We start from the raw sequence: 16,943 nt of genomic DNA on the forward strand, positions 1-16,943 counted from the left end.
AGGGAAATGGGGGACCCCGGCGTGGCTAGGGGCGAGGGCCGGCGGGCAGAGTCCGTGGCTCCTTCGGGGTAGCCCCGGGCCGCGGGCGGAGGCTGGACCCAGCGCGCACCCCTGCGACCCCACGTCGCCTTAGTGACACGCACGCTCCCCAACAACGTCTCCTTGCCGACCGGCCCGCCCTGTGCGCGCGGGGAGGCCTGCGCCCGGCCAGAGCGGCGCGCACCAGGCGGGGGCTGCCCGCGGAGCGGAACGCGCGCTCCGGCCCGTCGCCTCGGGGAGGCCCCGGCCCCGCGCGCACCCGGGCGCGACGACCGCACGGGCGGCGCTCGGTTGGGGCCGGGGCGGGGCTCCGGGCTCGCCCCGCCTGCGCAGCCTCCGCGGCTCTCCCTGCCCGGCAGTCCCGCGGCGGCGACCGAGCCTAGCCGAGCTGAGCCACCAGGCACGTAGGACCCAGCCGGGGGTGGAGAGGCGGGCGGCGCGCGGGAGCTGCGGGGCGGGGTTGGGGGCGCTGCGGCCTCAGGCGTTCCGGAACTAGGGACTGCGTCGCGGCCCGTCCTCCCTGCGGAGGACACCACCTCTGCGCGCCCAGCACTGCGGAACTGGACGGGCGGTGCCCGGAGTGTGAGCAGGAAAGGCTGCTGGGGAGGTGCGGTGACAGCGGCGTGCCGGGCGGGGGGACTGGAGCAGAGGTGCAGGTGGAGGAGCGGGGGTGGGGGGAAGAGGGTAGGCGGGGCGGGGTGGCCCCCAGCTCCGGTGCCCGCTGTCTCCTCGCCAGCGCTTAGCCCCAGGGCGGAGGCACAGAGTCCACATTGTGCCCCCCACTCCACCCGGCCCTGCCGGGACAGAGCCCCATTCACCTCCCGCACGCCAGCGCTCTTGGGGACCCGGAGCTGAAGAGCGGTCACGCGTGGGTGTGCGTGTGCCCCGGCAGCGCCGGCGGTGCGGGTGCGCGTGCGGCTCTGGGCTGGGGCAGGAGGGGAGGCCCGAGCTCCGCCCACGCCGCTGCGGCTCCCGACGCTCACAGGCCTTCACTGCGGAGAGCAAGGTGGGACTGCGCGGAGGTGGGGGTCGGGAAAGGCGGTGGGGAGTCCTAGAGGCTGACACAGCTCGGAGGTAGAGCGCCGGTGTCCAGCGGATGGGGCCAGGCGGGGTGAGGGCAGGGAGTGCGGTCAGGGCTCCCTGATGGTGCTGCTGGCCTGCTGATCAGAGGTTTTCAGGGGACGTGCAGGTTTGGGACGCAGCCAGTGGGGGCTGGTTTCTGAGTGATGGCGTGAGCCCTGGGGCAGAGAGTGTGGAGGGGCCAGTGTCCTGGCGATAGACAAGGGAGTGAGGTCAGTGTTGGGGGGAGGGGTGTCTTTGTGTGGGTGTCCCCAGGGTGAGCTGGAGGGAGTGAGGCCAGTTGTGGATGGGAGCAGAGAGTTGTCAGTGTCTGGGTTGGGGGGCTCAGTACGTGTGAAGTGGGACCCAGGAGGGGAGTGGGGGTCAGTGTCCGGCTGGTTAGGGTGCGAAGGGTGCGGTCAATGTCCAGATTAAGGAAGTGGCGGTTGGTGTGCAGTAACCCCTAAGCCCAGAGGTGTGACCCCCTCCTGCTCCCTCTCCAGGAGGCCATGTCAGGCGAGATCCACGAGGGGCGGCCGGTGGCTGAAGATGCCAATGGAGGCAGCAGCTCGCCCAGCCCTGGGGACACACTGCCCTGGAACCTGGGGAAGACACAGAGGACCCGGCGAAGCGGAGGGGGCTCCGGGGGCAATGGGAGCGTGCTGGACCCCGCCGAGCGGGCGGTCATTCGCATTGCAGGTAACGCCGTGGGCCTCGTCGGTCCGGTTCGGACACTGGCGCCCGCTTGCTGACTGAGCACCTGCCCGCGGCTTCCCGCAGGTGTCAGCTGTGGGAGCCCCGCTGCGCCTCGGGGGCAGGTGACCGCGGGCCGCACAGCGCCACCTGCTGGCCCCCGCCTGTCCGCCGCAGGAGGCCCGCGCCGGAGCCAGCCAAGGTTGAGTCGGGTCTGGCGGCGCCATCATGGGCCTCATGACCAGGAGCCAGTGCCCAGATGCCATGATACTTTCTGGGGCTTCTGGGGCAGGGCCACCTCCCAGGCCCCTTGCTCTCAGCCGCCACCCCCGGCAGCGCGGGGGAGCACGCAGGAGCCGGAGGGGAGGGATCCCGGTTGGCTAGAGCTGCGGGGCCTCCGTGGGCCGGGGGCCTGCCTTGGCCTCCAGCCGCTGCCCTGCAGTGGAGGACGGGAAGAGCCCGGCCGGAGGCCCCTGCGAGTATAGGGCGGGGCAGCTGGGGACGGCCCCTGCCCCTGGAAGTGGGTGACCCAGGGCTGGAGGCCATCAGGCAGGCTGTGGCGGGAGGGGGAAGGGCCGGCTGAGGGTTCGCTGGCGCAGGCTACAGACGGCTGACCCCATTACCCCCAGGGCAGATTGAGGGAGAGGCATGTGGAGGGCAGGCCGGCCCCTGCAGGAGGCCGGGGCGACACTCAGGCAGGTGGCCAGAAGCCTGCAAGGCCAGCAGATGAGCGGCGAGGGGCTCCATGGGTGGGAGGCCCGGCAGCAGCGCAAGGCAGCGCGGAGGCACCCGACGCCGTGAGGGTGTGTGGGCGTCACATATGGATTTTGAAGGAGGATTTTTATCCACGTGAAAGCGGATCACGAGTGTCCTCCCGCACCGCACTCCGTCTTCGGCGTCCGCCCCCGCCGCGGGGTGGTGGCCGCAGCCCTCCCCGGGCGAGCTGCCGTCGGGGCGTGGGCTGCGGAGTCTGCGGCCCGCAGAGGAGGACGTTCGTCTCCCGCGCTGGGACACGGGGGGCTTTGCCCACTTCGTGGGTGGGAAAGAATCTGTCTTTTAGTTTTACCAAATCTTTTTTCTTTTGGCTGCGCATTCCCTATTTTAGTCCTTTTAGACTAAAATTTGTTGTGCTTTGAGGCTCTTTTTATATCGAAGCCACCAGCTCTGGTCTCCAGCGGCGGGAGGCGTCTCAGGAGCGGCGCGGGGAGGAGGGACGGGCGCGCCCGGGGGCGGCCAGGTGAGGTCGCCCGGGACGTCGGGGCCGGCGGGGGTCGGGGTGGGGGCGGGAGGGGTGCGGCGGCCGGGAGCCTGCCCAGCGCGCCCTGCGCGGCCCCGGCCCCCTGGCCCCTCGCCCGGCCCCGCCCCGCCCGTGGGGCATCCTGGGTGCGGGGGGGCGGGGCGGGGCCACCCCTTTAAGCGGCGCGCGGCCGCGGGGCCGGTGGCCGCGGGGTCTGGAGGCCGTTCCGCGCCGCCGCGCCCCGCGCCCAGGCATGGCCGCCCCGCCGCCCCCGGGCCCGCCGCCCGACGAGCTGGACTTCATCCAGGCCTACGAGGAGGTGCGGGAGAAGTACAAAGGTACGGCGCCGCCCGCCCCGCGCACCGTGCGGGCGACCTGCCGTCCGGCCGGGCCCTGGCGGGTCCTCCAGCCTGACGGCCCGGCCTCCGACCGCTTGTCCGCCGTGGCTGCACCTATCGCGGCCCCGGGCACAGCCCAGCCCGCTGCCTCGCCGGCCCCGCTCGACCCCTCGCGGCTGCGGCGGCCCCCGGGAGAGGCGGGAGCGCCCGGTGGAGCCCCCGCGGTCATGCCCTTAATAGGGCATCGCGCGGCGAGGATGGTGGGGTGGGCCGTGCCGCCGGCGGATGCTCGCGGGGCCGGGGTCCAGTGTTCCCAGCCGGTGCCCAGCAGACACGTGGGTCAAGGCCGAGCCCTCCCGCGCCCCTCAGCAGGGTGCCTCCCCCCGTGGGGTGGGGACCCCGCGGCCACACCTGGCAGTGGGTCGCATACTTGTGGCCTCTCCTAACGTCCCCAAACGGGCCCTCACCTAGGCTGCCAGCCTTCCTTGGCAGGGACCTCCTCACTCCCCTTCTCAAGCAAGCCATGGGCTGGGGAAGACAGGGCCACCTTCCCCTCCTATTCAGAAGAACTGATTCTCTGACTTTGACAGACCCCCTGGCCTGCTGCAGGGGGCCCCTGGGGCCTCGGACCTGCCCAGGCCCTCGGTGCTGTCAGCTGCCGGCACACACAGCCCTGGGTCCTGGCCCACACAGGCTCAGGTCCGGGTGAGTGAGCTGCGGCAGAGGGTCGAGGCGGCGGCCCTGGGCAGAGCTGACCAGAGCTGTTTCCAGCTCCGCTTGGCTGGCTCGGCCCCCAAGGGCAGCTCAGGGAGAGCTCCTGCTAGGGCCTCACCTTGCTCTCTGCCTACTGACCTCCCCCAGGCAGGGAGAGGTTGCAGAGCGCCTAGGACTCTTCCCCACCAGGCCCCCCTCCGCAAAGAGCTTCTGCTTGATCTCTGGCTGTGCTGTGCGCTCTCCTGCCCGTGCTGTGGCCGCCCCGTTGGCCTGGTCCTCACAGAGATGCTCCTGGGGTGATGGGCTCCTGAGGGAAGGAGTCTAGGTCCAGAGAGGGCCGGCTGCTGCTCTTAGCTCCCAGAGCTGGCCTGGCCTTGGAGGGTTCATCTGGGTGGGTCCTGGGCAAGGAAGCAGCTGCCCACGTGGGCCACAGCTCTCCTGGCACACCCCAGGACAGAACTGTTTATGAAGTGGTCACTCTGTTTGAAGTAGGGACATCTACGCAAAATACACAGAATACATAGTGGTTTGTTCCAGAATCTTCCTTGGTGTGATCAGGTTGGTCCAGGTCCTGTCCGGGGCGTCCAGGTGAGGTGTCCTGACAAGAGTAGCCATGTTCCCTCTTCTCCCTGGGTTGGAGGCCTGCCTCCCAGGAGTGAGATCTGACAGGTCCCTGGGGGTTTTCCTGTCTCCCGTGCCCGCCCTCCCCAACCCAGCCTCCCTGGATGCCAGGCTTGGTGTTGCACACACTGGGCTGTCTTGGCCCATGTCCACCTCCTGGCGTGGTGGCTGGAGTCTGACGAGAAGGCAGTTGGCGACTCGAGCCGGCTTCTTACCCAGGGGCACAGCACGGCCTCGCCGGGGCCGCGGCCCAGCTCTCTGGTCTGGCGGCACTGGCAGCTGGCCTGGCTTAGTAGGAGAGCGAGTGCTGAGGGCTTCCCACACGGGCTTGAGCATCGGAGGGCTTCTGGGTCATACCAGGCACCCCCGGGACTCCTTAGCTCCTTTGATAAGGGGCTAGGTTGGTGCCTATGGCCAGCCCAGGGCCACTGCCAAGGCCAGGAGGAGCCTAGAGGAGGCCATAGGTGGCTGGGCGATAGGCCGCAGGCCTGACCACTGTGCATGCCTTGGACCTACCAGAGGACCAAGGCCCTGGTCCACCCTGTCCTGGAGGTGGAGGGCTCCCAGTGGGGGAGGGAGGAAAGGGGTGGCCCCTGATGCCAGCCAGGGTGCAGATGGGGAGGCTGAGCCCCCCTCTCTTGGGTCCCAGCACAGCACTTTTCAGCTCTGCCTGGGGGACTGCCCCTCAGCCATGCCCAAGCCCTGCTGGTCCCTCACTGGGCCCACCAAGGGCTCTGGCTTCTGCCTCCTGGTTTCTAGCCCAAGCTAGCTCTCACCCTCCCAGCCCCACACATGAGAAGCTCCTTCCCCGGTGGCCCTTCCAAAGTCCAGCCACTCAGTCCCTGCCCCCAGTGATCCCCTCCCCCCACAGTGTCCCAGACCCCACCCCGGACACGTCATTCATTCCTGGGCTCTCCCGCTGGAAATCCCCAGTCCTCCCTTCAGGGTCACTGCTCCTCCCAGAACATTCTCAGTTTCCTGTCAGCCTGAGCCCTTACCCCTGCCCATCCCCCCTGCCTTCTCTTCAGGGCACATTCCCTTGGAGCTAGAGCCACTGGGTCTGTGGTGGGAGAGCTCTGGGTGCCCCATGGGAGGGGGGGCTGCAAGGGCTCTCCTGAGTCCCGGTTCCCCAGAGCCTGGCCTAGAGTGACTCCGATTCTGAGGCTGGCTGTGGGAGGGCAGGGAGGGTGTGGGTGAGGGAGGACCCAGGTGGGCCAGGTGAGTGGGGTAAGGGTGCTGATAGAGGGGCAGCTCAACTCTCCCGTGGTGCTGTGTGCACAGGGCCAGAGGCCTGTGTGTAGGATTAGGGGGGACTGGGGCTTGCCAGCAGGGCCCGGGCGGCCAGGGTGGAGCCTTCAAGGTTGTCCCATGGGGCCGGGAGCAGGGTGGGTTCGAAAGCAGCACCTTGGGGTTCTGATGAAGTCGCTTTGGGGGTCTGGGTGGGGTTGGTGGGGGGCAGGGCTTCCAGGCAGGGGGTTGGGGTAGGGAGCCTGTATCAGCCTGGGGAGAAGGTGGGTCCAGAGAGGCCCTGGGGTGGGGGGAGCTGTCTACGTGTCTGCTGGGCATGGGCCCAGCATGTATCTTGTGCTTTCTTTGAGACTCAGCTGGAGGGGCTTCCCCACTCCCTGGCAGGGCTGGCATTATGCCTGGCACCCTCCTTCCCTGTCCCACTTTTCCCAGGGCCTGGACTCTGCGCTGGGTCATCTGTGTCCCCCGCACTGCCCCAGGCCGTCACGGCATCTGCAGAGTGCTTGCAGGGTGAGTGGGTGGTCAGCACAGGGCATTGTCTTTGGTGACCGACCGGAGCTCAGCTGCAGAGGCCGGGCTGGTAGTTAGTTGGGCTCTTTGGAGAGGACTCTAGGGCTGTGGTCTTCTGTCCCCAGTGCAGTGCGATCAGAGAAAACAAGACAAACAATGACCACACTGGAACTACATAAAGGAAAACAGTTATGGTCACACCTCTGGGCCCCAGTCTCACTGGCTGGGGGGACCACAGCGTGTGTGTGTGTGTGTGTGTGTGCGTGCGTGCGCACACCTGTGTATGTGGGGGTGGGGAGAGCAGAGGTTTTTAGCATATTAATAGACTCATGAAACCATCAGTACAGTTAATTCCAGAACACTGACATCCCCCGGCCCCTGGCAAACCCTGGTCTATATTCGGTCTCTAAGGATTTGCCTGTTCTGGACGTTTCGTATCAGTGGAGACAAACCATCTTGTACCTGGCCTCTTTTATTTAGCATGATGTTTCCAAGGTTCGTCTGTGTGGGAGTGTGTGAAGGACATCGTTCCTTCCATGGTGGAATCATAGCCCCCGGCACGGACGCACATGCTTTGTTCTCTGTGCGTCAGTTCATGGACATCCGGGCCTTTTTTTGGCCATTACGAATAACACCGCCATGGACATCTGTGTGCAGGTGTTTGTGCGGACCGGCGTCCCCATGTCTCCTGGGTGGACACCAGGGAGTGTGATTGCTGGGTCACGTGGGAACTCTATGTTTAACTGTTGGAAGAGCTGCCAGGCTGTTTTCCGCAGCAGCTGCCCAGTCCCGCATTCCTCACAATGGTGTGCGAGCCTTTCCACTTCTCCACATCCTCACCAACACTTAGGCTTACCTGCCTCTTTGAGTACAGACATTCAGTCCTGGTGGGCAGAGGGGGGATCTCATTGTGACTTCGCTTTCCGTTTCCTGATGGCTGACCATATCAAGAGCTTATTGGTCATTTGCGTACCATCTTTTGAGAAACATCTATCCAGATCCTTTGTCTGTTTTTAAGTTGGGTCTTTATCTTTTTATTGTTGAGTTGTAGGTATTCTTTATGTATGATAGATACACGTCCCTTACCAGATACAGGATTTGCAAAAAGTTTCTGATTCTGTGGGTTGTCTTTGTACCTTCCTCGTGGTGTCTTTTGAAGCGAAAAGTTTTTAATTGCAATGAGTCTAGTTGATCTGTTTTTGTTTTTTGGTTTTTTTTTTTTTTTTTTTGCTTGTGCTTTTGGCATCATATCTAAGAAACTATTGTTTCCTCCAAAGTCATGAAGATTTATGCCTACAGTTGCTTCCAGGAGTTTTATGGTTTAGGCCTTACATTTAGGTCTTTGATCTGGTTTTTTGTTTATTTATTTCCGTTTATTTCCTTCATCCCTTTACGTGGACATTTGGGCTTGTCGTTAAAAACGATTGCATTTCTAGGCTGCGCTCTGGCATAGGTGAGCATGGCAGATACAAGACACACGCGTTCTCCAGATCTTTGCCAACTGATTGATGAGAGAATCCAAACTGTTTTAATTCGCATTCTTTAAGCATCGTTTTGTAGTTCTCGGCTAATTTCACTTTTCTTCTTTTACGAGTTGCCTACTCAAATCCCTTGTTCAGAGCTAGGCTAGAGGCAGGTAGGATCAGGTTTGAAAAGAAAAAAGCATTGTTAATCTTTCTGTATGATGTGTTTCTCTTTGAATTATAAGTGCTCTTTACAGAAGTCCCTGGGAGGCACAGTCGGTTAAGCCTCCGTCTCTTGGGTTCTTGGTTTTGGCTCAGGTCATGATCTCAGGGTCCTGGGATTGAGCCCTGGGTCCGGCTCTACGCTTGGTGGGGTGTCTGCTTCTCTGCTTCTCCCTCTGCCCTCTCCCTGCTTGCTCACTCTGTCTAAAATAAATAAATACATCTTTTTAAAAAGCCTTTAAAAAAAGAGCTCTTTATGTATTATGAATATTAACTTCCTTATTTGTTATATATGTTTCAAACTTTTCTCCTGGTTTGTTACCTTTGGTAAGTAAGCGTTCTATTGAAATATAACATTTCTACAGAAAAGCATGCAAATTATATACATGTCGCTTCCTTAAATTTCACAGTTTCCTTGTGACCAGCATTGAGATCTTGGAGATAGCTTCTTAGGCTCTTAAAAGGCCCCGTGTTTCCAGTTGCTGTCTTGACTTCTCACACCACACAGCCGTGGGGTCGCCTGTCATTTCATCCTGTCTCTGTCTTCATCCGTATCAACTCGAAAACTTTCCTCTTTTATTTTGTGATCTCTGAGTTTCATGTCCGTCAGGACACTCTTCTTTTGTAAAAAACGTTTGCTGAGAGTGTCCTCCAGTTCTGGTGTGTTTGTTTTCCAACATCTTCCTCTTTATCTGGAATTTGTTTTGGGCTGGGGTGTGTGGGAGACTTGGGGTGTCGTGCTCAGGGTTTGGACTTGCATTAGTGGGTGACCAAGAGGATTTTACATATTTCCTTTCCCACCAAACTCAGCTTCCTGAGGGCAGGGTCTGTGTCCCGCTGCTCCTCTGTCGTAAGACAAGATCGCTTAGAAACGAGTGAGTGAGTGGGAGGGAGAAGTGGGCCCTGAGCCAGACCCTCGCGGGACACCTGGTCCCAGTCAGTTGCCCTAGGTGCCCCCAGAGCAGGTGCTGAGGGGAGAGTCCTGGTGGTGGCAGAAGGCAGGGTGGGAGCCGGCCTTCTCTCCAGCAGGGGAGGCGGGACAGCAGGAGTTTGCTTTAGGTTTGCGAGTTGGAGATGAGCGAGCCTGTGGAGACCCCGGGATGCCAGAAAAGGCTGGATGAGTTGAGGGAGGCCCGTCTGGGGCCATGCTTTGGGGTCCTCATGAGGAAGGGAGGAGGCCCATCTCTGAGCCTTGGGGCAGCTGGGGACGCCGGCCAGGGGAAGCAGGGGCAGAGCCACAGCACAGTGTCCCGGCAGCCCAGTGAATGGGAAGGGGTGACAGACCAGAAGAGGGCCACCTGAGCAGGACAAGGCTCCAAGAGTGCCTGGCCCTCGGTGATAAGGGACACTGGGCACCTTGGTGAGACCTGTTTGAAGGTGTAGTCAGGTTGGAGGTGCTGAGGGTGATGTTCGGGGAAGAAGAGGGGTGCAGGGTTGGAGGGTGTCCAACACTATGGGAGGGAGGGGGCCCTCCAGGACAGAGTGCCGGCACACAGATGAAACACTGGTCTGAGGTCCCTGGGGCAGGGGTGGCCTTGGCCCGGAGGGGCATCTGTGGCCATCGGGGGTATGGGCATTGCCGAATGCTGGGCCATCTCTCTCCTTGACCCATCTGCCTGTGCTGGGGGCTGAATGTGACTGCCCCTTCCTACCGAGGGCCTGTGGGGTGAGCAGGGGGTGGGGCTGTCAGGCCTTAGAGTATAGCAAGGTGTGAGTGATGGTGCCTCCTAGCCTCGGTTTCCCCATAAGGCCCGAGGGGAGCTGGCAGGAGGGGGGTGGGGTCTGGGTGCCTTCAGAGGGGGCTCGAGGAGGCTGGGGAGCAGTGGTACAAGTGGGGGCCACTTGTAGGCCAGCCGTGGGCAGAGGACCCGATGCTGTGGGGCACGAGGTTGGGGACCCAAGTGAAGGCAGGCGCTGGGTCATTTGGGGGGGCCCAGGTTGCTGGTGGACCGGGTGAAGGGGAGGTCAGGAACTCATTCTCAGGTGATGGGAAGAGAGCCCCCATTCAGAAGCCATGGGACAGGAGCCTGGAGGCCTGGGCGCTCGCCTCTCCTCCCTTCCTCTCCTCTGGGGGTGCTTGGGTCGTGATTTAGGAGAGGAGTTGTCCCCGTGGGTGGTCAGCCCTTGGCAGGGACCTTTACTGCTGTTCTGAGGCAAAAGGGATGGGGAGCCAGGAATAGGAGGGGTGACACTCTACTGCCCACCCTGGTTCCTGGAGTGGGGACAGGTCAAGGGCCAATTCTGCAGGCAAGGAATGCCCTAGAAGGACATCTGGTGTAGCTGGTCTGGAGTCTGGGTTCAGGCGGGCTGGTGGCCGCACTGGTGCCCAGAACAGTGGGGGAGGGGCGGCCCTCTGGGCCCTCTGGGACCCATGTGCAGGCCTCAGGGGGCAGGTGTGGGCCAGCTGGTGGGAGGCCTGAGAGCAGTGTCCACAGCAGGTGTCTCTGGGTGTGGGGCCCTTAGAGTCTTTCTTCTTGTCTCTGTGTTTTTTTTTTTTTTTTTTAAGATTTTATTTATTTATTTAACAGAGAGATGACAAGCAGGCAGAGAGGCAGGCAGAGAGAGAGGGGGAAGCAGGCTCCCCACTGAGCAGAGAGACCAACGCAGAAGCTGATCCCAGGACCCTGAGACCATGACCTGAGCCGAAGGCAGAGGTTTAACTCACTGAGCCCTCTAGGCGCCCCTGTTTCCGTTTTTGAAATGAATGTGCATTTTGAACTTTTTAAATGTATCCTTTTATCTCCTTTCTCATTAAGTGAAGGGCTACGGGGAAAGCTTATAGGACTGGAGTGAGCCTTGAGGGACACGACTGAGCTTGACTGTGGTTATTACTAGGACAGCTCATGCTTGGCTGTGGGATAGAGCCGGCCCCAAGAACACCCTCTCCTGGGTTGCTGCCTCACACAGCACCATGGTACCTCCCACTGTTCCAGAGGCTGTAGGGCCGCTCCTGTCCCAGCGCCCAGTGGCCATGGGCCTTCCCTGGTTAGTGACTATGGCTCCGTCTTCAACAAGGCCTCCTCCCTGTGTCTTCTCCTGTCTCTTGTAAGGCTCCTTGTCACTGGGTTTAGAGCCTCCCTGAGTGATTCAGGATGATCTTATCTGAAGATTCTGAATTGTAACTGCAAAGACCCTTTTTCCGAATAAGAGAACACTGTGGGCTCTTGGATTTGGAGGTGGACACAGATTTGGGGGACAACCATTCAGGCCATAGCTGTCTGCCCTCTGGCCTCCTAAAACTCATGTTTGTCATATGCAAAATACATTCACCCCTTCCCACCGTCCCCCAAAGCATCAGCCCATTATAGCATCAACTCAAGTTCAAAACCTCATCTAAATTTCAGCAGCTCAAAAGCCCCACATCTTGTCCAAATCAGGACTGGGTGAGGCCCTGGACACCTTGGGGCAGAATTCCTGTCTGGGGGTGGACCTGAGAAAGTAGTGAGCCAGTCCAAGACTCCAGAATACAATGGTGAGACAGGCACAGACTAGACACCCCCTTTCCAAGGGGGGAACTAGACAGTGATCAGGGGCTTGAGGTCCCAGCAAGTTTGAAACCTGCAGGGCAAATTCCTTACTCCTCCGGTGGTGGTGGCGTGATGCTCTGCGCTCTGGCCTCCCGCTCAGGCCCTAAGGCTCTGCTCCAGGAGCCCTGTCTCCTTTTCCTTGAAGGGTAGCCCAGGGTTGAAGCTGAGTAGCCCTGACAGCCCATTTCCCAGGAATCCCAGATTCCTAATGCCTTTCCTCTGTGTGCTGTGTTCTGTCCAGTCCAAGCTGGTGGTGTCTCCGCTGGTCTGACATTCTCATAAACCTGTGGGTCTCCTGTGTATGTCACGGGTCCCATGTCCTTAGACAAGAGAGGTCTCCATAGATCTTTTCTGGATGACCCCACTCCCTTCCTAGCTTCTGCTGAGATGGTGGAGTGGACCCGTGGGTCTGACAGCTGATCTGCTCCATGGAAGGCTGTCCAGTCACCCTTGGCTGTCTCCCTCCAGGACATACTCTCCCAGCCTTAGCATCCTTTGCAGTCTGAACAGGTCGGGGCTCTCCCGGGTCACCAGCGCTAACCGTCCCTTCCACGACGGATGTCTTTCCTCCTGAACCCTCCTGTGAGCAGCAAGGCAGGTCACGCCTCTCACGCTTCACCTGGAAATCTCCATAGCTAAAGACGCTCACAAGTTCTGGTGTCCACCCAACAGTGGAACGCCGTTCAGCCCTGTTTCCTGCCACTATTTGATAAGGATCGGCTTTCCTCCAGTGTTCAGGAATGCATTCCTCCCTTCCTTCTAGGTCCTCACCAGCAACATGCTTGCCGTCCATGTTTCTACCCCCAGTCTGTCCACGGCAGTCCAGGCTTCTCCTGCCATGCTCCTTGCAGTCCTCCAGCCTCTGTCTGCGGCCCACTCCCAAAGCCACAGCCGCACGCTCAGGCCTTGGTCACCCACCCCCGTAACACAGTGCCGACTGGTTTCCTGTGTCTGCCGTAAGAAGTGCCACACACAGGTGGTCTAACAAACACAGACGTGTTCTCTCAGCTCTGGAGCCTGGAAGTCTAAAATCGAGGTGCTGGCAGGGCCATGCTTCCTGGCAAGCTTCTAGAAGAGAGCCTCCTCACTTCTAGCTGCTGTGGCTGCTGGCATCCCCGTCTTCACATGGCTTCTCCTTGTGGCTCTGTTCTTTTCTGCCTCATTGGATTTGGGCCCACCCCCATGATCCAAGGTGATCAGATCTTGAGATCCTTAATTACATCTGTGGAGACCCTCTCTCCTCTAAGGTCACGGTCAAAGGCACCAGGGATTCAGATGTGAACATATGGTTGTCAAGGCCCCTGTTCAACGCCCTACAGTGTCGGGTGATGTACTCAAAACCTCCACATCTTTTTGTTTTGTGCTTGTTTTGAAAAAATGTGCACGATATTTTGTAGTACAATTTAATGTATGTATAATTTTATAATTATACAATTTGATATCTAGAGCATTTTAGACACATGTAACTTTTTACTTAATGTTACAACATGGACGTCTTTCTATAACATTTATTTACAATATAATATAACATAATATTCCTTGGTATGGTAACTGTATATTTAAAAAAATTTTTTTTCACTAAGTAAACTCCGCCCCCAATGTGGGGCTCAAACTCACGACCCTGAGATTAAGAGTCGCTCGCTCTACCGACTGAGACAACAAGGTGCCCCTAATCATATCATATTCAACCTAACCCCTCTCATACAGCATTAAGGTTATTATTTATTTGTTTATTTGATACGAGGACGGCAGCAAGGAGCGGTTCTGTAACTGTTGGCTGTGTCTGTGACTACTGTTTGAAATAGAATTTCTGAATCAAATCGTGTGTAAAACGCAAGCCTTATCTACACCAAGATACCATTTTTTAGGTATCAGATTGGCAAAAATCCCAACACTTGGATTTTTGGATTGTGTTGGGGAAACTGTGGGAACCAGGCCAGTGGTGGCGCCTATCAGATGGGTGCCCAAGGGGACGGTGCTCCTGGGGGTCCTGGCAGGCGACAGGGCTCCTGGGGGAGGGCCAAGGGCTCTGCCAACTTGGGGGATTCCCCTCTGTGCCGCGGGCTGATGGCAGTGAAGGGTCGGACCGTACATGTGAGGCGTCACTTTTTGTGCCCAAAGGAGGAAAACCAAGATTCATGTTTGTATCTGCTTGATTTTCCATAAAGAAGTGGCAGGGGAGTGAACGGGAAGCCAGGGAGGAGCCTTCCCAGCGTGCGGTCCCTGTGCGTCTGGTGACCATCTCCCTGCAGACAACACGTCCGCTGTCTGGGGAGTTTGTAGGTGCTGCTGGTGCTTCTGCTGTGGGGCCCCGGGAGCCTCACTCCGACACCTGCCCAGCACCCGGATTACCTTTTCAAACGGACGGCAGAGCCTTGCCGGTCTAGAACATGCTAGACGTGAGTACGTGAGGCCATGTTAACAGGTGAGCACAGAGGCCAGCCGCAGGGCCCATCGCAATGGCAGGGCTCAGCCTGGGGCGTGTTGGACCCTCGCACCGGGGCGCGTGAGTCCCCCGCTCCATCTCTATGCGCGGGGTGAGGGGGGCTTCCGCACTCGAGTTCTGGAGGATTTTTATCTTCTTCTAAGCACTTTATAGCTAGTGTTGCTGATGAAGACTTTTTTCCCGTATGTTTTTCTAAGTCGTTGTTGCCGGCGTATATGAAACCTCCCGAGTCTTTGAGAGGTGAAGGTCAAGCCAGCCACATCACAGAGGTCTCTTATGGGCTCCGACGGGTGGGCCGTGGGGTTTGTCCTGGTGCGGAGAGGAGCACACGCTGGAAGTTGCGTGGGAGGCGGTGGGTTTAGGAGGGTTCCCTGACCACTGCCCCGAGGGCCTCTCGGCCTGCAGGGGCACTGGCTTGCTCCTTTTGACACTCCCCGTCTTACGGTAGAATGTCCTTGGGGGACCGGGGATTGGGGGGGCCCTGGGAGGACAGCCTGGAGAGCCTGTCTGGCCTCCTGTAAGCAGTGTGTGCCTTTCGTGGCTTACTGGGACACTGTAAAGACCAGCGCTGCTTCTGAGTTTTATCGAATGAGTTCTCAGTGTTTTTGAGATTCATATACAGGTTTTCTCTTTTAACCATCAGTGAGGCAAAACCATATCAATAGAGGTCCTGGGAGCCCCTCCCCTTGGCACAGCGAGAGACCACGCCCTTCTCTCCCCCACAGCGAGGCCTGGATGTCCAGGTCTGGGCTTTGGTGATGCTGAGATAGCTGCCTGGGGCCACCCAGTCAAGTGTCTGCATTAGTGTGCTTGTCCCTGTTGGGAGGGACCAGCAGAAGGGTGCGGGCGGTGGGACACAGGCCTGGGTCTACCACACTGCAGGGGAGCAAGGTAGCCCAGGCTGGGGGGCAGCAGCCGGGCCCTGGCAGGACCCGGTGGGTGCATGGCGGTCTTCTGGGGGCTGCCAGGACGAGCCTGCTGAGAAGGGTGGTGGTCAGGCAGTGGGCGGGAGGATGAGGATGGGTTTGAGAGGTAGTTGGGGGAGAATGGCCAAGCAGGGGGTGTGGGGGCCGGAACCAGGATCCCCCACCAGAGTCTCTGGCAGGTGCCTGGTAACAGCGCTGTTCTGGAAGGGGGCTGCACAGAGACAGCAGGCCGGGGCCTGAAGGGGTGATCTTGGCGCTGTCTTGCCCAGCACCTGCAGGAGCCCCAGCAGGCACTTGGCCTGGTGGTGTCATGGACCTCGACCTCCAGGAGCCGCCCAGGGTGGCTGGTGTTCCTGCCATCATTGCCCAGCATGGCATGGCCTCCCAGGCAGAAGGCTTTTCTCCTGCCCAGGCCCCACAGCTTCCCAAGGTGGAGGTGGACTCTGGGCTGTGACCGGGGCGGCGGGGGGGGAGGGATGTGGCCCCCGTGCTCCTGCCACAGACGCAGTCTGTGGGGTCTCACTGGGTCAGGTCTTCCCTGATTGTCCCATGATTGTCCCATGGCCTACAGCTGTTACATGTGCCCCCTAAGGGGGATCAACTGCTGGGAGCCCCAGCAGGGCTGGCTGCCATGGGGGTGGGGACCATCAGGAGGAGCACCATGCTGAGGCCAGGTAGGGTCTCGGGAGCAGCGGGAGAGAAGATGAGGGTACGTGGAGATGGGGGCAGGCATCCCTCCTTGGTCTCCTGGGATTGTGAAGAGGGCTTTGTCCCAGAGGGGCTGGAAAGGAGGGAGGACCCGGTTGGGGTGCTATGACACAGGTTCCAGGGGCGCCGAGGGCACAAGCCGGTCCTGGGATTTGCAGAGAGCTTCAAGATGGTTTGGCATGTCCAAGGTCTGAGTGCCTGGCCCAGGCAACCTGATGAGGCCCTAGCAGGCACGAAGAGCCACGCCGCTGGGTCAGACCATTCGCCCTCCTGAGGATCTAGTTAGGAAGCTTTGTGGGCCGTGCAGCCCGGTAAAAGCTGAGGATGTAGGGTGGGCTGCCTTCCATTCTCACGGGCTGGACCTGGGGAACCTGCTTTCTTTCATCCTCACCGGTGGTCCATATCTCCTGCCTCCAGGCCCTTGTCCAGGGTAGTTTGAGGGAGCTCCCTAGCTTGGTGAACCCCCAGGGACAGCTGTCTCCAGCCCTTCCTCCCCTGGTCCTGCTGTCTCCACATTCTTTGGGGCTGGCCAGACTCTCCTCTCTTGTCTCTGGGCCTTTGCCTTTCAGGACCAGGACACTGGCTGAGGAGGTCGCTGGGTGGCCCAGACCAGTGGGTACCTCCTGCAGGGAGTGAGTGGCCGTGGCTTCGAGGTCCGGGAAGCCACCGGCACGAACGACTGGACGGTCACTCTGACCGCGAGGCTGTGGGGTGGGGAAGGATGGGCCATCGGAGCGCACCTGGATCGGACCTGTTGACCCGGCAGTCTAGCTGGAGTTGGCAGGGTCCAGCACCACGAGGTGGAGGCTGTTGGAAGGGGGTGGGGCGCGGCGGGAGCTCCCGCCTGGGCGGCCTGGCCTTGAGCATTGATCAGCCGAAGCCCCGCCCCGAGCTGACAAGCCCCGCCCTAGGCCTCCCGGCTCCTCCCCCAGGCTGCGGCTCTGGCCCCGGCAGTGAGTTGCGGACCTGGACTCTGCGTGGCGGCGGCACCGCCGCCGTCAGTCCCGGTGGAGACATGGACCCTTCGAGAGCTATCCAGCAGGAGATCAGCTCCCTCAAAGGTGCGGGCCGGGGACGGGGCCCGAGGCAGGAGGCGAGGGCCGGGCAGTGACCTCTATCTGGGTGCAGACCTGCGCAGGGCCGCGGTCAAGGTCTGCTGTCCCGGGAGCAGCCTTGGGGATGGGGAGCCGGA

The 16,943-nt window shown here is 60.3% G+C and overlaps 1 protein-coding gene across 7 annotated transcripts in view; it reads left to right on the forward strand.

Annotated features, from left to right (window-relative positions):
* The first annotated feature begins 319 nt into the window (after window positions 1-319).
* The window catches only part of PLEC (plectin), a 53,598-nt gene continuing 36,974 nt past the window's right edge, over window positions 320-16,943 (forward strand). For 2 of the 7 annotated variants that reach the window (XM_047726358.1, XM_047726360.1), the window contains exons 1-2: window positions 320-439; window positions 1,602-1,797. In XM_047726358.1, coding sequence (XP_047582314.1) covers window positions 1,608-1,797 — 190 coding nt within the window. In that variant the 5' untranslated portion in view covers window positions 320-439; window positions 1,602-1,607. Of the gene's footprint in view, window positions 440-847; window positions 1,046-1,601; window positions 1,798-3,210; window positions 3,367-16,457; window positions 16,813-16,943 lie in introns of those variants that run through there. The other 5 variants (XM_047726368.1, XM_047726369.1, XM_047726356.1 and 2 more) reach the window with 3 other exon arrangements.

Source organism: Lutra lutra, chromosome 4 (genome assembly GCF_902655055.1).
Source record: "Lutra lutra chromosome 4, mLutLut1.2, whole genome shotgun sequence".
Classification (NCBI taxonomy): domain Eukaryota; kingdom Metazoa; phylum Chordata; class Mammalia; order Carnivora; family Mustelidae; genus Lutra; species Lutra lutra.